The following is a 15,414-nucleotide window of genomic DNA, read 5'->3' as shown; positions in this document are numbered from 1 at the left end:
AACAGTTAACGCTCCCCACTCCGTCTCCTCACACCTCAGCACCTCGAGAATGTGAGAATTCTGCTGCCACAAATCCCCCTCCAGGGAGCTTCCAGCCAGGAAGGAGAATGACCATTAGCACCAGCACCTTGACCTCTGGTTTTCTAGTTGCTTCTGGTGTTGATAGCAGGAAATGTCCCAGCCCAAGCACAAATGTGATTCAGGCATGTACCAGCAAGCCTGGAGTTAGAGGGAAGCCTCCAGGAGACTCGGGCTTTTTTTTTCTTGTCCTTTGTGCTTAGTGTAGTTTCACTGGCTCGTAGGGTGCTGCATGCAGAGGCCGCGTTCCCAGGTGGCCTCTTCAGACCCGAGTTCCCAGGTGTGAAACGGGGGCGCCAGCACCTCAACTTTAGCCGTGCGCAGAAGAGCCTAGAACGACCGCTTGGGCTTTTAAAAATGTATCTGTTTTGTCAACTATGGCTGGTTATTACATTTATGTATGTCATCCTCGGAATTCATTTCCTGTTTAGTAGATCCATCATTCTAACATTTTGGCAAACCCACTATTAAGATCAGCTGTTTTTTTTTTTTCCCAGAAAATGTCATTATAAGCAAATATGTTGGCTGGATTTAAAGATATTTAGAAATAAAAAGAAAATAAAATTTTACTTTTTGATATTTTGCTTGTATATAATACAGAAGAACTCCTTTGTAACCTGTGCCATTGTTAAAAATGAGATGAGTTGGAGTTCTAGCTAAATCGTAAAATGTAAGTATCTTTCATAAAAATCTTAGGAGTTAGACTACAAACAATCGTTACTACTCTTCCCCCTCTCTAGTATTATTAAGGGATTTTACTCTCTGTGTACTATAAACTTTAGTTACTGTCCAAAGAGGAATAACTACTAAACTATGGTCATATCTATCGTCTATTTACTGTTTAATCTCATTCATCTCAACAAAAAGGCAATAATGAAACATATTTCACAAGTATGTGTGACTTGCTCCCCCTTTTGAAGTTGATTTGTAGAGGGACCAAGGTTACTTAGTATTTTAAGAGAACAAAAGTTATCTGACACTCCTAAGGAATGATTTAAATATAAGTATTTGCTAAAACAAACATTTCCTGTTTCTGTACATAGATCCCATTTTTATATTTTTCAATCAGAGTAGCTCCAAGATAAAATATTTGAATATTTTTCTAATAGTGCTTTTATGCTCTGTGTTGGTTCATCACTTTCCAGCTATTTGGATTATAAACTTCGGGGAACTAGGCAGAGATTACTGAGGGATTGTGTGGCTCTTTCTATAATTATACCCTAAATATGCATTACTTTGTATATGTCACAGTTTTGGAATCAGAACCACAATGTAGGATCTGTGGGTGTTACGTGATCTTCTGATCAATGGTCCTTGGTTCATATTTCACACCCCCTCAGTGGAGCCAAGATGGGTTGTTTTTTATCTCCATATGGGTCAGTTAACTTTTTTCAGCTAAATTGCATGACCACCCACTTTCACACCTGACCCTGATCATCCAGTGTGTGCCATTTGTCACAGGGCAAAGAAGTCAGTGTGGAGGTTTGTGTACCCTTTCCCTAGTCCTGGAAATACTCAGAAAATATGCTCTAATGATGGTAGAGTCCATCTTATCATTTATTTTTTTTTTAGATTTTGTGGCTGAGCATTATTTTCTTAATTTTTAAAATGTATTTTATATTGGAGTATAGTTATTGTGAACAATATATTATTTAGAAACTAGTTATAGTACACCTCAGTTCCAGAACCACCAAAATATTGCCAAATATTTTGTAAACTTTTAATGCTATGCTACAATAATTGGAAATCCAGAGATACATAGGCATATAGAAATTTTGAGGCAAAAATGTCCTGAAGACTGAAGGGAAAGCAACAAACTCTGCTGTGTATACTTTGTAGAAGATTTAGAAGCTCCAGTCTTCATGTACTTTGTAGAAGATTTAGAAGTTCCAGTCTTCCTTAGTACATGCCTTTGTGCTTAAGTAAAGTCATCATATTTTTCACCAACAATTCAAGGGTCTTCTCGGCTAGTAGAAATTAGATCTAATAGTCCCTGGTTACTAATAACTTAAAATCAGATAATACGTCTTTTATACAGGGAGTCAACACAGAACAAGTAGGCATTAAACTTCGCAGAGTTAAGTACTGTCATACATTTTTATATCAGATCACAACTTTAATACAGTGTCTGGCTAAAGTAGAAAAGTGTTGTTTGTCCATCCAACATATTTATTGAGCACCAGCCATATGCTGTGAATGCAGAGCTTAATAGGTTAATACAGTAACATAAAACAGCTCAAAGTTCACTGGTAAAGAAAGATAGAGCAGTGCTGAAATTAGTATATGGAAAACATATTATGGAAGTACAGAGGAATGGGTGACTAATTTATCCCTGGGATGAGTGGAAAGAAGGAATGAAGAGGGGAAGTTAAGCTCAGAGAGGTTTCACAGAGCACCAGAGTGGGGTAGAAGGTTTGACACCAGGCAGACCTGGTTTTAATTCTAGATTTTTCATTTAATATCTGTGAGGTCTTGGGGAAATTACTGAACCTTAGGCTCAGGTTCCTCGTCTGTAAAATATAGATAATATAAATTTTCACAAGTTGTTATGCGGGCTAAATGAATTCATGAAGAGCATATGTCTGGAGCATAGTCAGCTCTCAGTAAGTAGTAGTTAATGTTGACTGCTATTAAGAGAAAGTTGTCTAGGAAGATTAGGATAGGGAGGAGACAATAACATATGCATAAATTTGACTGGAATATGAAATGGTAGATGAAGCTAGGAAGATAGTCAGAGGCCAGATGGTAAAAACATTTAAACATTTGCATTTAGAGCTAAGGAGTTTGGATATTTTACTGGAGATGATAGAAGAATCATTGGAGAATTTTGATCAGTGGGCTGCCAGTGAGGAGGATGGATTGGGGAGACAGTATAAATTTAGAGTCAGAGAGATCAGTTAAGGGGAATCATTGTTATCATTGGTTCAAGTAAATATTTTACAAGGTGAACTGAGTCAGTGGCAGTGGGGATAGAGCAGACATTGAAAAAATATTTGAGATAGAAGAAAAAAGACTTGTTAACTGATGGAAGGATTTGAAAAGTGGGAGTCTATTAAAACCATTGAGTTGAAGAAGGGATTTTAATTAATTTTTTAATGAGAGAGACATATGTATGTTTATAAGCTAAGGGGAATGTTGAATGAATGAACATATATGAAGGTTAAATTGTATATAGAAGCAGAGTAATACATTCATAGTGAGGAAGCTTCTTAATATAGTTTATGTGGTGTATTTATCAAATGCATAAAACAAGAGCAAAGGACAAATTCATTCATTCAGAAAATATTTACTGAGCCTCATTATGTTCCAGGCATTATGCTAGGTGCTGGAGGGAATAAATAAATAAATAAATAATATACCACATGTTGATTGGTGTTATGAAGAAAAAGCAGGGTGAGGTTAGATAATTATGGGATGGTGTTTTAGAATGGATGGCCATAGAAAGACTCTGAGGTGACATTTGAGCAAAAAACTAGTGGATGGTGGAGGTCATTAATTATTCTGAAGAAGACTAGGTGAGGAGCAGGTTGGTTAGGGTCGAATCAAGAATTCAGTTTGAATGGGTTGTTTGAGATCCCTACCAGGTATCCAAACAGAATAGGCAGTTGCATGTACAAGTCTTGATTTCAAGAAAGAGTTTATGGATGGAGGTAAAATTTGAGAGTCCTCAGCATACAGATGGGATTTAAAGCCATGGAACAGGATGGGATATGGAAATGCCTAGAATGTTGGGGAAGGTAGAGGTCAAGGATTGAGCCCTGAAGTTCCAACTTTTAGAGATTAGGAAGACGAAGGATGATCCGGCAAAGGACACTGAGAAGAAATGGCCAATGATGGAGGAGGAAAATGAACAATGTTTTGTTCTGGGGGCCAAGTGAAGAAAATGTTTAAAGAGTCATGAACTGCATCAAATGCTAACGAGTGGTCCAGCAAGTTGAAGTCAGTAACAGCATGTTTTTTTTTGATGGGAAATGTCCAGTAGAGGGAGGAAAATAGATGATGTGAAAGGGGCGGGCGGGGGGTGGGGCGAGGGATTGCAGAACAAAGCCTTTGAGTAGGCAAGTAAAGATGATATACAAATCTCAAAAGCGTTGGCCTAAGACCGCTGTCAGTTCAGCCAAAGGGGAGTTTATGTGCGTGTGCGCACACACTCACATATTTTCACTGTTTATAGCCCCATGCCCCCACTACTTTCAAAACTTTCATTTTCACAGAATCATATTCATAAAGCTCACTTTCTCCCTGGGATTTTAAGCAGAGTAGGTGGGAATGACCTACTAGTGATCTTTGTTTGCGATTCAGTGGCAATCTCTGTGGTCCGCTTTACTTTGCTAACGCTGGACACTACATGGTGAAATAAATAGAGGGCACAGTTCAACGTTTTCCGCGAGCACAGCACCACAGCCCTAGGTGTAGTAGGTGGGAGGGGGTGCTTTATGTCTACCGTTAGAAACCTCTCCAAGGTACTGAGCTGGCTTAGTCGCTGTTACAGTTGCTCTTTTAAGTTCTTTGAAGTGTCAAATATGGAATAACTTTTTAACTTTAGGTTCTGAAGTATTTCCATGAGCAGGATCTTGATCATCTCCCGTGTATGAGGCTGTACTTTATCTCAGTTAAATCGCTTGCGCCTAGTACAGCGTGTGGCTTAGAGTAGCAAAGCAGTACATGTTTGATTTGGAGAAGAGAGAAAAATGATAATTTCTGTCACTATAGGTCCAATATCCTCAGAGCGGGGTGGAGGTGAGGTTAGCTTCATACATTCTGCCTTTACTGCCACAAGTAGAGTCCAATAAGTGGTGGTGTATGTGAATACTGGAAACATTGTGTCATCAATAGTATGAAGACAACCAGCGTAAACACCAACACCGTGAGCGGAACAAGCGGGGGGCCGGGAGTTAGGGAGCGCAGGTGTATTGATTTATTTTAAATGGATTTCATTCCGGTCTCCAGCTTCTAGGAGGATAATGTAAAATGGACTAAAACCCCCGCCCTAGTATTTGTCACTAAGTACCAAAATGGGCGTGGTTCGGTGTATAGGGCGCCTGCTTTTGCGAGCCCGGCAAGCAGATATTCCTGGAGTCCTCCCCTGACACTGACCCCTCCAACGCTCAGGAGGGTCCCCGGTTCCCCCAACCTTTTTCGGAATCCTCTCGCCGGCAAGACTGCTCGGTAGACTTGAGAGGGCCTGCTGAGCATGTGTGAACAGCGCCGCGCATGCTCCGTGGAGAGGGCAGGTTTACCGAGGAGCTAGCAGAGAATTTTACTACTCCTCTCCCGCCTCCCCCGCCCAGCACGCCCCCCTCCCTTCTTTCCCACCCCCCACCACGCGGTCTCCCGCACCCACCCCCGCCCCTCTTTCCCACCCCCCCTTCACCCCAGGCTGGGGAATCTCCATTGACGTTCGGGTGACGCTGCTGTGCCGCCGCGGTGGGGGGTTCCAGGCGCCGCACAGGTAAAGCCGCCGCTGCCGCCATATTGACAGAGCTGGGAGCTGGGAGGGGGCCCGAGGAAGCGGGGTTGGGGGGGGAGTCACCGCTGAGCGACTGTCGCGGCGGCTGCAGCGGCGGCAGTGGTGAGCACGAGCCGAGCGGCAGCTCTTGGAGAGGCAGCACAGAGTTGTCTTCTCTTTGGGGAGCAGCAGCCTGCGGCGGCGGCGACCCCTCGCCCCGAGTCTCTGAGGGACCCCACGGCGAGGGCAGCTGTCGCAGAAGGCAAGGCTGGGGATCCCGGCGGCGGCAGCGGCGGCGGCAGTGGCAGGCAAGCTCCAAAGACGGGATGCGCGGCCGCGCGGGCGGTTGGCAGCTCCTGTTCGAGTGCTCCTGAAGGGGCGATGCTACCGTTCACTCCTCAAGACGAGCTCTGGGACCAAGAAATGGAGCTGTTCGGCGGCAGCGCAAGCAGCTGCGAGGTTAGTGCGGTGGCCAAGAGGGGCTAGCGCCGCCACCCTCCTCCTCCCAGGACCGTTGCCGGGGGCCCGAGAGAGAAGGGGCGTGGGGCTGGGAAGCGAGGTGCCCAGGCCAGCCTCCTTGAGGCTGCGGGGCGGCGGAGCACGCTCTGCCCACACCGCGCTTTCGCCTGGGAGCCGGCGGGGACTGGGCGGCGGGCTCTCGAGTTGGGAGTAAGTGCATCCCGGGCCCGGGCTTGGCCTCGGGCGGAGTGACTGCCTCGCGGGCCACGCCAGAGTTGTGACTAAGTTTCTTCACTTTGCGACCTGAAGTGGAACTGGGGGATGCGCCAGGTGCCGCGCCTGGCTCCGCGTGTCCCTCTTTCTACGCTGCGCCAAGTTTGCTAGTTGGGAACATTTTGGGGGACAGCTGCTGACTGCAGCTCTCTATTGAACCCCGGGTGCTTTAGGAACCCAGCGCAACAGAAACACAGCAAGGTGACAGACTCTGGGGAGATTTGCACATAGGGATGAGTGCTCCTTACTTTTCTCATTTCTTTGTGGCTTATTGTGGTTCTTTGTAACAACCTAAGTGGAGATTAACTGGAGGCGAGGTTTCTTTATCTACATTCAGGTGATTTCTGCAGCCTCCTTTGCGGTCCCCTGAATTCTACTGCCCTCTTCCTCCCGCCCCTTCTCCCTTGCCCAACTGTTGTCCCCGCCCCGTTGGTCAGTAAAAGAACACGCAAAGTAAACCCCAGCCCTTATGAGACCAATCTGGTAAGACAGCGAGGTTCAACCGAAGTATTTTGGTTCGCCTCCCTTCCCGCTCTTCTTACTTTGAAACTGTTCTGGTTGGGCTTTGGTCAGCTGTGCAGTGAGAACTTAGATGTGCACAGGTACTTTGTTTTTATTATTGTTGCTTTGTTGTTTTTGTTGTTCTTGTTATTAAAGCAAGCGGCATTTAAACACAAAAACGAGACTTTGGGGATAGAAAGTCAGATCTTTTTCTGATAACCTAATCATTGACAGCCTAGTAGTACAGTAGAGACCATCACAATCACAGACCTAAAAATATTGAATGCCAAATTGATTCACAGTAGGCTATTTTGAGGTAGGACTCGCAAGCCTCCACATCTCTAGGTGCAAATTTGTCTTGAAGTACTTGCTTCATCCTTAAAAATACACGTTGGACTGCTGTCTGTTTAACTTGTTCTTTTTTCTTTTCAAATTTCCAACTGAACTGGGGTTAAAATTACATGCCAGAATAACATTTAACAAGAAATGTAGTGGAAATATGGAAGGAGTCTAAAGTTGAACCCTCTCTACTTATAGGAAATATTTTACTAGTACACTAAGGAATTCCTAAGTACATTTTAATATTCTACATCTCTTAAGAACAGGATAAATGAAGAGGGGTTTATTTCTTCTTGGAATGTTTCATAGTTGCAAGAATTTTCTAGAAGACTATTCAAGGGAGAGGAATTTTGTTTTATTTATGTATGTAATCTATTGACTTATAGTTCCAGGCATCTGGTTTATAAAAACAGTTAAATGCTTGGATATAAGGTTGGGATGGGGGGGGGGCTTTCGCATGCCTACTCCTTATTATTTTTGTTAACTTTGAATGTAGAAATGTTTTAAATTGTAATTACTGCATATGGTTTTTTTTTTATTGTTTGCAGTATGTTTTAGGTATTATAGAGATTTAACAATGGGTCTCTCTACCTCAGCAATTTGGAAAAATACTGGAGTGGAAATTGTTAATCCCTATGAAGTAAAACGAAAGGTGAAGGTAATGTGGTAAAGATAGTATTTCTGCCTTCTTTGTCTAAAACAGTTATGATTGGTTAGATTTAACCCTGCAAGTGACTTAATTAAAAATATTCTTGGTGAAAACTAAATGCTACATCTGAATCTGCTTAGACCTGCTTAGTACTTAGAAGAGGGTTTTGTTGTTGTTGTTGTTGTTATTGATGTTTGTTTATAATGGTATTCTTTTGATAAGAAGGAAACAATTTTACTTCCCAGAATTTATATTTATTTTAATTACATGTTTGTTGATGTTGGCTTTAGAAATGTTAACCTCGAGCATGAGCTTTGCAGCCCTCAATCGTGATAGTTTTTAGGACTAAGGGTGCTTTCATTGTAGAATATATTTTTTGAAAATGTGTTGGAGTCCTTAAAGAAAATGTAAGTAAGAATCTGTTAACTTTAATGTCAAAGGAAACTTTAATGTCTATTTCTGTGTGTGTTAAATCCTGGTAAAATTAAAGATTATATACACTATCATATATTGTGGAGTGTTTTTCAACATCTTTTACCTGTCTTGTTTCATGGGCAGCTGTTAACCTTTGAATTATCATTCAGAAGTGTGAGTTGGTTGTTTAGACTCTTAACATGTTTTTGCACAGGAAAAAATTATTAAGGATAGTTACATTTTTAGACCAGTGCACAATAACAAGGTATAGTGATGAAGAGTCTAATCACTGTTTGTAAAATTGTCCTATGGGAAAATGTGTCAGAGGTTTCAAACAAGAATTAGGTTGGCTCCAGTGAGAGATGGAGAATGGGCCTGAAAAAGGGAAATATGGGCTCTATTGACTCCTGAGAAGAGGGTTCTTGGGAGAGGGGAAATAGGATAAGCAAGAAGCTTTGGTTGTGAGAACTCTTACAGGGACTGTCTCAATTAGGTCTACTGGGAATAGGGACTTCAAAGGGTATCAACCCTCAGGCAGCCATATTTTACCTGTTGCCTGGATTCTGTCAGGATCAGGGAAGAGGTATAATGATGAAGAGCCTAATCACTGTTTGTAAAATTGTCCTGTGGGAAAATGTTTCAGAGGTTTCAAACAAGAATTAGGAGGTGTGATAGGTATTGGTCATTCCTGGACAAGGGTCATTAAGAATAGCCTGTTTTAGTAAAGTGGACTTTTCATGAGGTAGTGCCATGTACATGGTTTGTGCATTTTTTGTTTTGGTGAGGGAGTGCTTGGTTCCTGATGGAGTTTACTACAGAGTTTTCAAATTGTATATTATATCATATCATCATATTATATTAAATATTAATTGGTACTTATTTCTTTAGCAATACTGCTTTTGTTTAAGGAAGTTAGCTTTGAAAGTAATATAGTTCACTGCTAAAAACAGTTTGGAGCTAAAGCCACAGACTCTAAAAATTTAACTAGGATGGCAAATATATGGCAGATTGGGAAAAAACTGCTAGTTTTAATTAACTTCATGAGACCCTGTAGTAATAGGGGAAAGAATATGGGCTTTGGAGGCCAGTTTAATCTGGGTTCCAATCTCACCTCCAACATATACTAGGTGTGACCCAATGCAAGTTACCTAACCTCTCCGAGCCTCAATTTCTTCATCTGTAAATGGGAGAAGAACCATCTTCAAGAGTTGTTATGTAAAAACTGAATACTGTACTGTGTTTAATTCACTTGGCAAGGTGCTTTGCACATAGTAGGTCTCCAGTTCCTTCTCTTTCCCCACAGTCATCATCATGCCCCTTTCTCTGCCCCTAAACTCTGAATTATTGTCAACTATATTAAAACCTTGGGATTTAGATAGCCATGGTCATAGCTCCAGCTTTCCCTTTTATGAGCAGTTTTTCTTAAGACCTCCTTCCTAGATCTGATTATTTCATTTAAGTATGGTGATCACATTTGTAATCACAGGATGATTAAGGATGAAATATGAAGTCATATTTAGGACTACTTTGGGGGATAAAGAGAGACAAATAATTTAATTTGTTATAACTGGCCAGTGAGGTGTTTCACTGACATTTATTTTTTCCTATTCTGAACTTTTGTCATGGTAGGAATTGGTTCAATTCATGAAGTGTTTATTGGGTACAAGGCAGTGCAGTACATAGTATTGTAATGTGAAGTGTCTAAAGATATACCATCCTGAATCCCATCCCAGCCCCATGGGTTTACATTCACGTGGGCTAGATAGACATACACAGAAACTGCTATTATACAGATCACAAGACCATCAACAATGGGGTGGTTGTGGTGGTGGTTTAGGGATGGATCTAGTAAGGCCTTGTGAAAGAGGTGGAATTCGAGCAGGGCATTGGAGAGTGGATTATATTTTCACAGACAGATTAAAGGAACATATTTCTGGTGGATGGGGACAATATAAGCAAAGGCATGGAGGTGTTCTTGGAGGAAAGAGGAATCTGGTATTGCTAGGATATAAGTCTGTGATGTGAGAATGGGGATATAGTGTGAGATGAGGTATTCATCTAAAGGTAGGCAAGGCCCAGATTGTATGGGGCTTTTAAAGCTAGTTTAAAGGTTTTCAGTGTTGTTCTGTAAATGGGAGCTACTGAAGATTTTTGAGTTCATGAATGACATGACCAGATCTGTGCTGGCAATAACGGATGGCAGTGTATAGGATGGATTGGAGTTGGGGAGAGACTGAGGGTAGGGAATATTAATCAGTGGAAGTAGTAGTGAGATTTTTAAACTAGGACAGAAGGGGTAAAAGGAGAAGACTGATGGGAGATACCTTGCAGACTTAAAATAGTTTGGCAACTGATTAGATGTTGGGGAGTAAGAGAAATTAGGAGTGTTGTGGTAGGACTTAATTCAATATAACAGATATTTAATGCTTGTCTGCCAGTGAAAGTGTCTATGCTAGCCACTGGACTAATATAAAGATAAATAGATATTTGCAGCATAGGGAGATAGAAAGCTAAAATGACCCCCCCTCCCGCCATGGTGTCTTGAACAAGAGCAAGCCACTCTAAAGATTTCTAGTTATGCTTGGCATGCTTAAAATCTTTACTACTAACGGTGAATGCACTTACTACTAGCTAAAAAGTTTTTCAGTGCTTTTAAAATGGTGCTCAAGCCTGTAATTTTTGCTTTATCAATATTCATCTTAAATAGCAGCCCCCGGTGCAGAGGGCTGTGCTGAAAATAGTGACTGGCGCTTCTTTCTAGAATGTGGAAAAGAGAACAGGGACATCTGCATTTCTTATATACTTTCACCAGGTTTATTTGGACTAGAAAGGGGGGAGTGGCCAACAGGGCCCTGACCCCTTACCACCACTGGTGCCTTCCCAGTTTCTCCAAGACTATCTTCCTTTGAACCAGTCTGGTCTGGAAATATTCAGGTCAGTTCCTTCAGGGCAGGGCCTCTATATTTCCCTACCTTGATTATTTCATCGAGAGGTAATCATTACCTCACCATTCCAAAATAAGGCCTGACTTGGTGCCGTTGCTTTCTCAGGCCATATTGTTGTTTCAGTACCACCCCTCTCAGTCTCTCTCATCTATAATTTTGAGAGGGAAATATAAGATTTTTTCCCTTCTTGTTATTTCTCTCTTGGTGGATGCTGTCATTATCTTTAGCAGCAGTTCTCAGGATCTGGTAAGTACTTCGAATCTTGAGGTCTTACATTTTAGTACTTTGTTAGAATTTGCTGTATAATATTTACACATTTATGTTATTTCTAAAGATTACTTACTGTTCTTGATGATAGTAGTTTTTTTTTCTTTGTCTATATTGTTTTCTTTTGGTTTATTTTTAGGTGGGAAGGGAGTTGAATGGGAGAGAGATTTAGAGCTAAGCTTAAACTGGCTTTTGTAGATAATAGAGATGTTTTCTGAATTGCCCTGGAGGCATTCTATGTAACTGATTTTGCTGCTCAATTTTAACTTGTATCTGTACATTTGAAGTAGGTCCTGCTGTGTGTGTATGTGTGTGTGTGTGTGTGTATGTGTGTGAGAGAGAGAGAGAGATTGAGAGGGAGAGAGTGTGTTTTGCTTATTCCTTGCTTCATTTCACAAAGTATTTAAGATGGTTTATAGGAAATAAAATCCAATAAAAATCATTTTGATATTCAGGATACAGGAAAACATAAAGTAGAAGGTATATGGAAAGGATGGAGGATGGAGTTGGAGGGCGAACTAGAACACAGGTAAGCAGGTTCTAGAGGTTTGCTATACATTTAAATATAGTTGAATTGCAAATTTGGCCTCGGATTTCCTTTTCCTTTTCGGCTGGTAGTTCTCAGTTCTGACCATAGATCAGATATACCTGGGAATTAAAAAAAAATTTCCATGCTAGTGCCTAACACAGAGATTCATATTTAACTATCTGGTGGGTGCCTGGGCATCATTTCCCAGATGATTATGATGTACCGCCAAGGATAAAGAACCATAGCTCTAGGCCAAAGTAAAAAGAGAAATAGTCATATAGTTCTCATTATTCAACAGGAAAAAAGCATATCAGTTCCTAAGCTAGCAATTAGCTCTAAAATAAATTTTCTGTGAATTGTAATGTTTTTCTGTATGTTTTATTCTGTTGTTGTTCTGAGATATGACTGGGGCAAAGGAAGTATTTGAACTGTCTTGTATGCTCTTGCTGTGTAATTTTGAGGAATTTGCTTTTCCATAAGAGAAAAAAAATATAGTGTCCCAGCTGATTTTTGATACAGTTTAGCCTTATAATTTGGAAGCTAAATACTCTGCATACCTTATTCCTAGCTAAGTAAGGGGATAGTGACTCCGTTGTGAACAAAATATCCTATCACATCTCTAACAAAAATTTCAAAGGCCACGAATAATTATTCTTACTATAGGACCTGTCTGTCTCTCCAGTAAAGTGGTTGGGGACAGACTTTAAGAGGAAATAGTAATTTTAACACCCAATGTAAATTTTTTTACCCAAAAAGACATTGGACTCCATTCCATCTTAAATGTATCTCTTAAGGGAGAAAGAAATGACATTTATTGAGCATGTATTATCTTTTCAGTTTTATTCACTCTTCAAAACAGTTTGGTGAGAAAAGGTGTATCTTTTTGATACATCTCATCTTTTTGACAGATGAGAAAGACATATAAATCAGTGGAAGGCACAGCTGGAATTGGAATGTAGATCGTTTTAAATTCATGCTTTTTCCTCTGTACATTGTTGTCTCCCTTATAAGGACGATATTGAAGATAAGGAGAAGATACAGACAAGTTGTTGACAACCATATCAGATCAGTAAATCAGAGCTGCTGATTCAATAGCTATTTTTACTTAAAATGAAGGTCAATAAAATCCAACAAGGTTTTATGTAGACATAGACAAGTTTATTCTAAATTTCATATGTAAAAGTACAGGACCTAGAATATCTATAACAATTTTGAAAAAGAAGACTAAAGTACAAGAAATCACTCTATACGGGATGGTAAGGCAGTAACAAGTAATTAAGGCAGTGTGGTATTGGAAGAATAGATACAGAGATCAGTGGAACAGAATAGGGAACCCAGAAATAGATACACACAAATAGGCTCAACTGATTTCTGAGAAAAGTGCAGAAGCAGAGTAAAGGTCTTCAGTTTCCTCATATATAAAATGGAAATTAATGTGTTTATCTCTGATTATTTTGAGAAGTAAATAAAATGTTCTTTATGTATAATATTTGACAAGAATAATAAATTTCTTGTTTTCAACCAAATAACTCTAAGATTTAGGTGTCCTAGACAAAGTACTTCTTTTAGCCAGGTAAATAACTCAATGGACAATTTAAACTTATTTCACATTCCCCAAGGTTATATTTTAATGAAATTTCATGGACCTCATATCTCTAAGAAGTTACTACAGTGAGAAGAATTACTGCTAAAGAATGCTATGTGTGTACACATGTCATGTATATATGTGCATTCATCTGTACTACACACAATACATGTATCCTTTGAAAGTAAAATTTCAAAGCATATGTTGTAGTTCATATGAGACTGGCCAGATGGCCAGTGCCTTGGCATGGGGAACATTTTGGAGCTATTTAGAACCATTAAAGTCATTAGCTCTGATTTCAACCACACAAAGTAAACATATTCCTGCCTGAACAGCAACCAGGGAAGCTGCTTTACTGTCAATGGACCAAAGTTTTAAAATGTTCCACAGATACCTTCTAATGTATATATAATATTGATATGCTTAGTTCAACTCATAGTAACCTATCATTTGCACAACTACCAGTCCTTTTAAAAGCATGATGATACTTAGATTGGTTTTAATTGGTTCTAAATATTATTTTGCATGCATTAATTAAGCAAATGATCATTAAATGCCTACACATGTAAGTTACTAGATAGGATTCATTTGGTTATTGCTCCGGGTTTCTACTGTGATAACTGAAAACCAATTAACTGTATATCCATCCATTCTTCATAGCCACAAGGAAATGTCTGAAAGGACAGTATATTATGTCACAAAGACCAACAAATTTAGGCTGACAGAAAGCTTTTTAAAATTTTAATTTTTCTGGGGTATTAATGTCTTAATTCCATATTCCTGTGAAATTACTCACAGGTTCACTGATAACTCCTTCCAACTCCTTTGCTTTTTAAAAATATTGATATTTTTAAAAAATATTAATAGATTTCCTCCTATTCAAATCAGCTGTCCAGAGTGGAGCCTCAGTATGTATGGCAATTCTATTTGTCTTATTTTTGCTTTATGTACCTCCACTCCTGGCAGTGGATTATGGCAGTTGAGGAAGATTATTATTTGGGGGCATGTGTCCCTTTTGCTTTTATTTAGTGCTCTTCTACAGTCATTTTTGCTACATGGGAAAGGAAATGTATTTTCCTAATGAATTGTCTTTGAATTTGGGTCTCTTAATTATTGATATAGAAATAATGAAGAGTCTACATGTTGGTTTTCTGGGTTAGCAAGTTACCCTTCAAGTTGCTAGTGATGGTTGTGTTTGATTTTGTATATTGCACCTCCAAGTTTCTGAGGTGTATGCTAAAATATGGCAGAGAACATAAATGGCTATTGTAGCAGTAGTAGTAAAATTTTGAAATTAGGTTTATCCTCATTGTTTTCATAATGAGATTATTCAGAAGCTGGGTAGCAAGATAAATAATAGCTTATGTGACCAATTTTAACAGATACATGTAAGCAGTCGCTGGGAAACATGGGCTTGGCTAGATAACATAAGACTGACTTAGGCCCTTTTATTTAAACTTTTGGGCTCTGTGTTGCAGAGAGATTATTAAGAGAGCCATGGCATGACTCTTTTTCTAGAAATAACAACGTCTCTGAAGATACAGAGTGATCCTGAATTAGGGTATTATTTTGAAGACTCATCCCAATTGAATAAATTTAGTAACTTTAGAGTCATTGTCTCTTTTTAATTTGAGAGAAACAGAAATGTCATCATCATTATTTCAGTTTTTCCATTTTTAGAGTCTTTGTTTTTAAAAAGCAGTGTACTTGACTCTGTTTGTTTTAAATCCTTGTAACACTTAGTATGGCACAAGTGAAATACTGAAAATGATTTGACTGAATTATGCCAGTTCCAAAAAGTGAACTAAATATTCATTAGTCTCTTATTAGGGTTAACAACTTCTAAAAATCTAACATACTCTTCTTCCTGCCTTAAGGGAGGTGATTATCACAAGTTTCTGTCAAAGTTATTGGTTTCAAAAAACA

At 39.7% G+C, this 15,414-nt stretch overlaps 1 protein-coding gene across 12 annotated transcripts in view; it reads left to right on the top strand.

The window, feature by feature from the left end:
* The window catches only part of RPS6KA6 (ribosomal protein S6 kinase A6), a 199,663-nt gene that overhangs the window by 53,247 nt on the left and 131,002 nt on the right, over nt 1–15,414 (top strand). For 2 of the 12 annotated variants that reach the window (XM_061177709.1, XM_061177707.1), the window contains exons 1-2: nt 5,243–5,530; nt 5,717–5,986. The exons of 4 other annotated variants lie outside the window; for them this stretch is intronic. In XM_061177709.1, coding sequence (XP_061033692.1) covers nt 5,909–5,986 — 78 coding nt within the window. In that variant the 5' untranslated portion in view covers nt 5,243–5,530; nt 5,717–5,908. Of the gene's footprint in view, nt 1–5,242; nt 5,531–5,716; nt 5,987–6,717; nt 6,862–7,647; nt 7,766–11,293; nt 11,354–11,829; nt 11,904–15,414 lie in introns of those variants that run through there. 6 more of the 12 variants (XM_061177706.1, XM_061177705.1, XM_061177711.1 and 3 more) reach the window with 5 other exon arrangements.

The sequence above is a fragment of the Eubalaena glacialis genome, chromosome X (assembly GCF_028564815.1).
Source record: "Eubalaena glacialis isolate mEubGla1 chromosome X, mEubGla1.1.hap2.+ XY, whole genome shotgun sequence".
Lineage (NCBI taxonomy): Eukaryota > Metazoa > Chordata > Mammalia > Artiodactyla > Balaenidae > Eubalaena > Eubalaena glacialis.
This window is presented reverse-complemented; position numbering and strand designations above follow the sequence as displayed.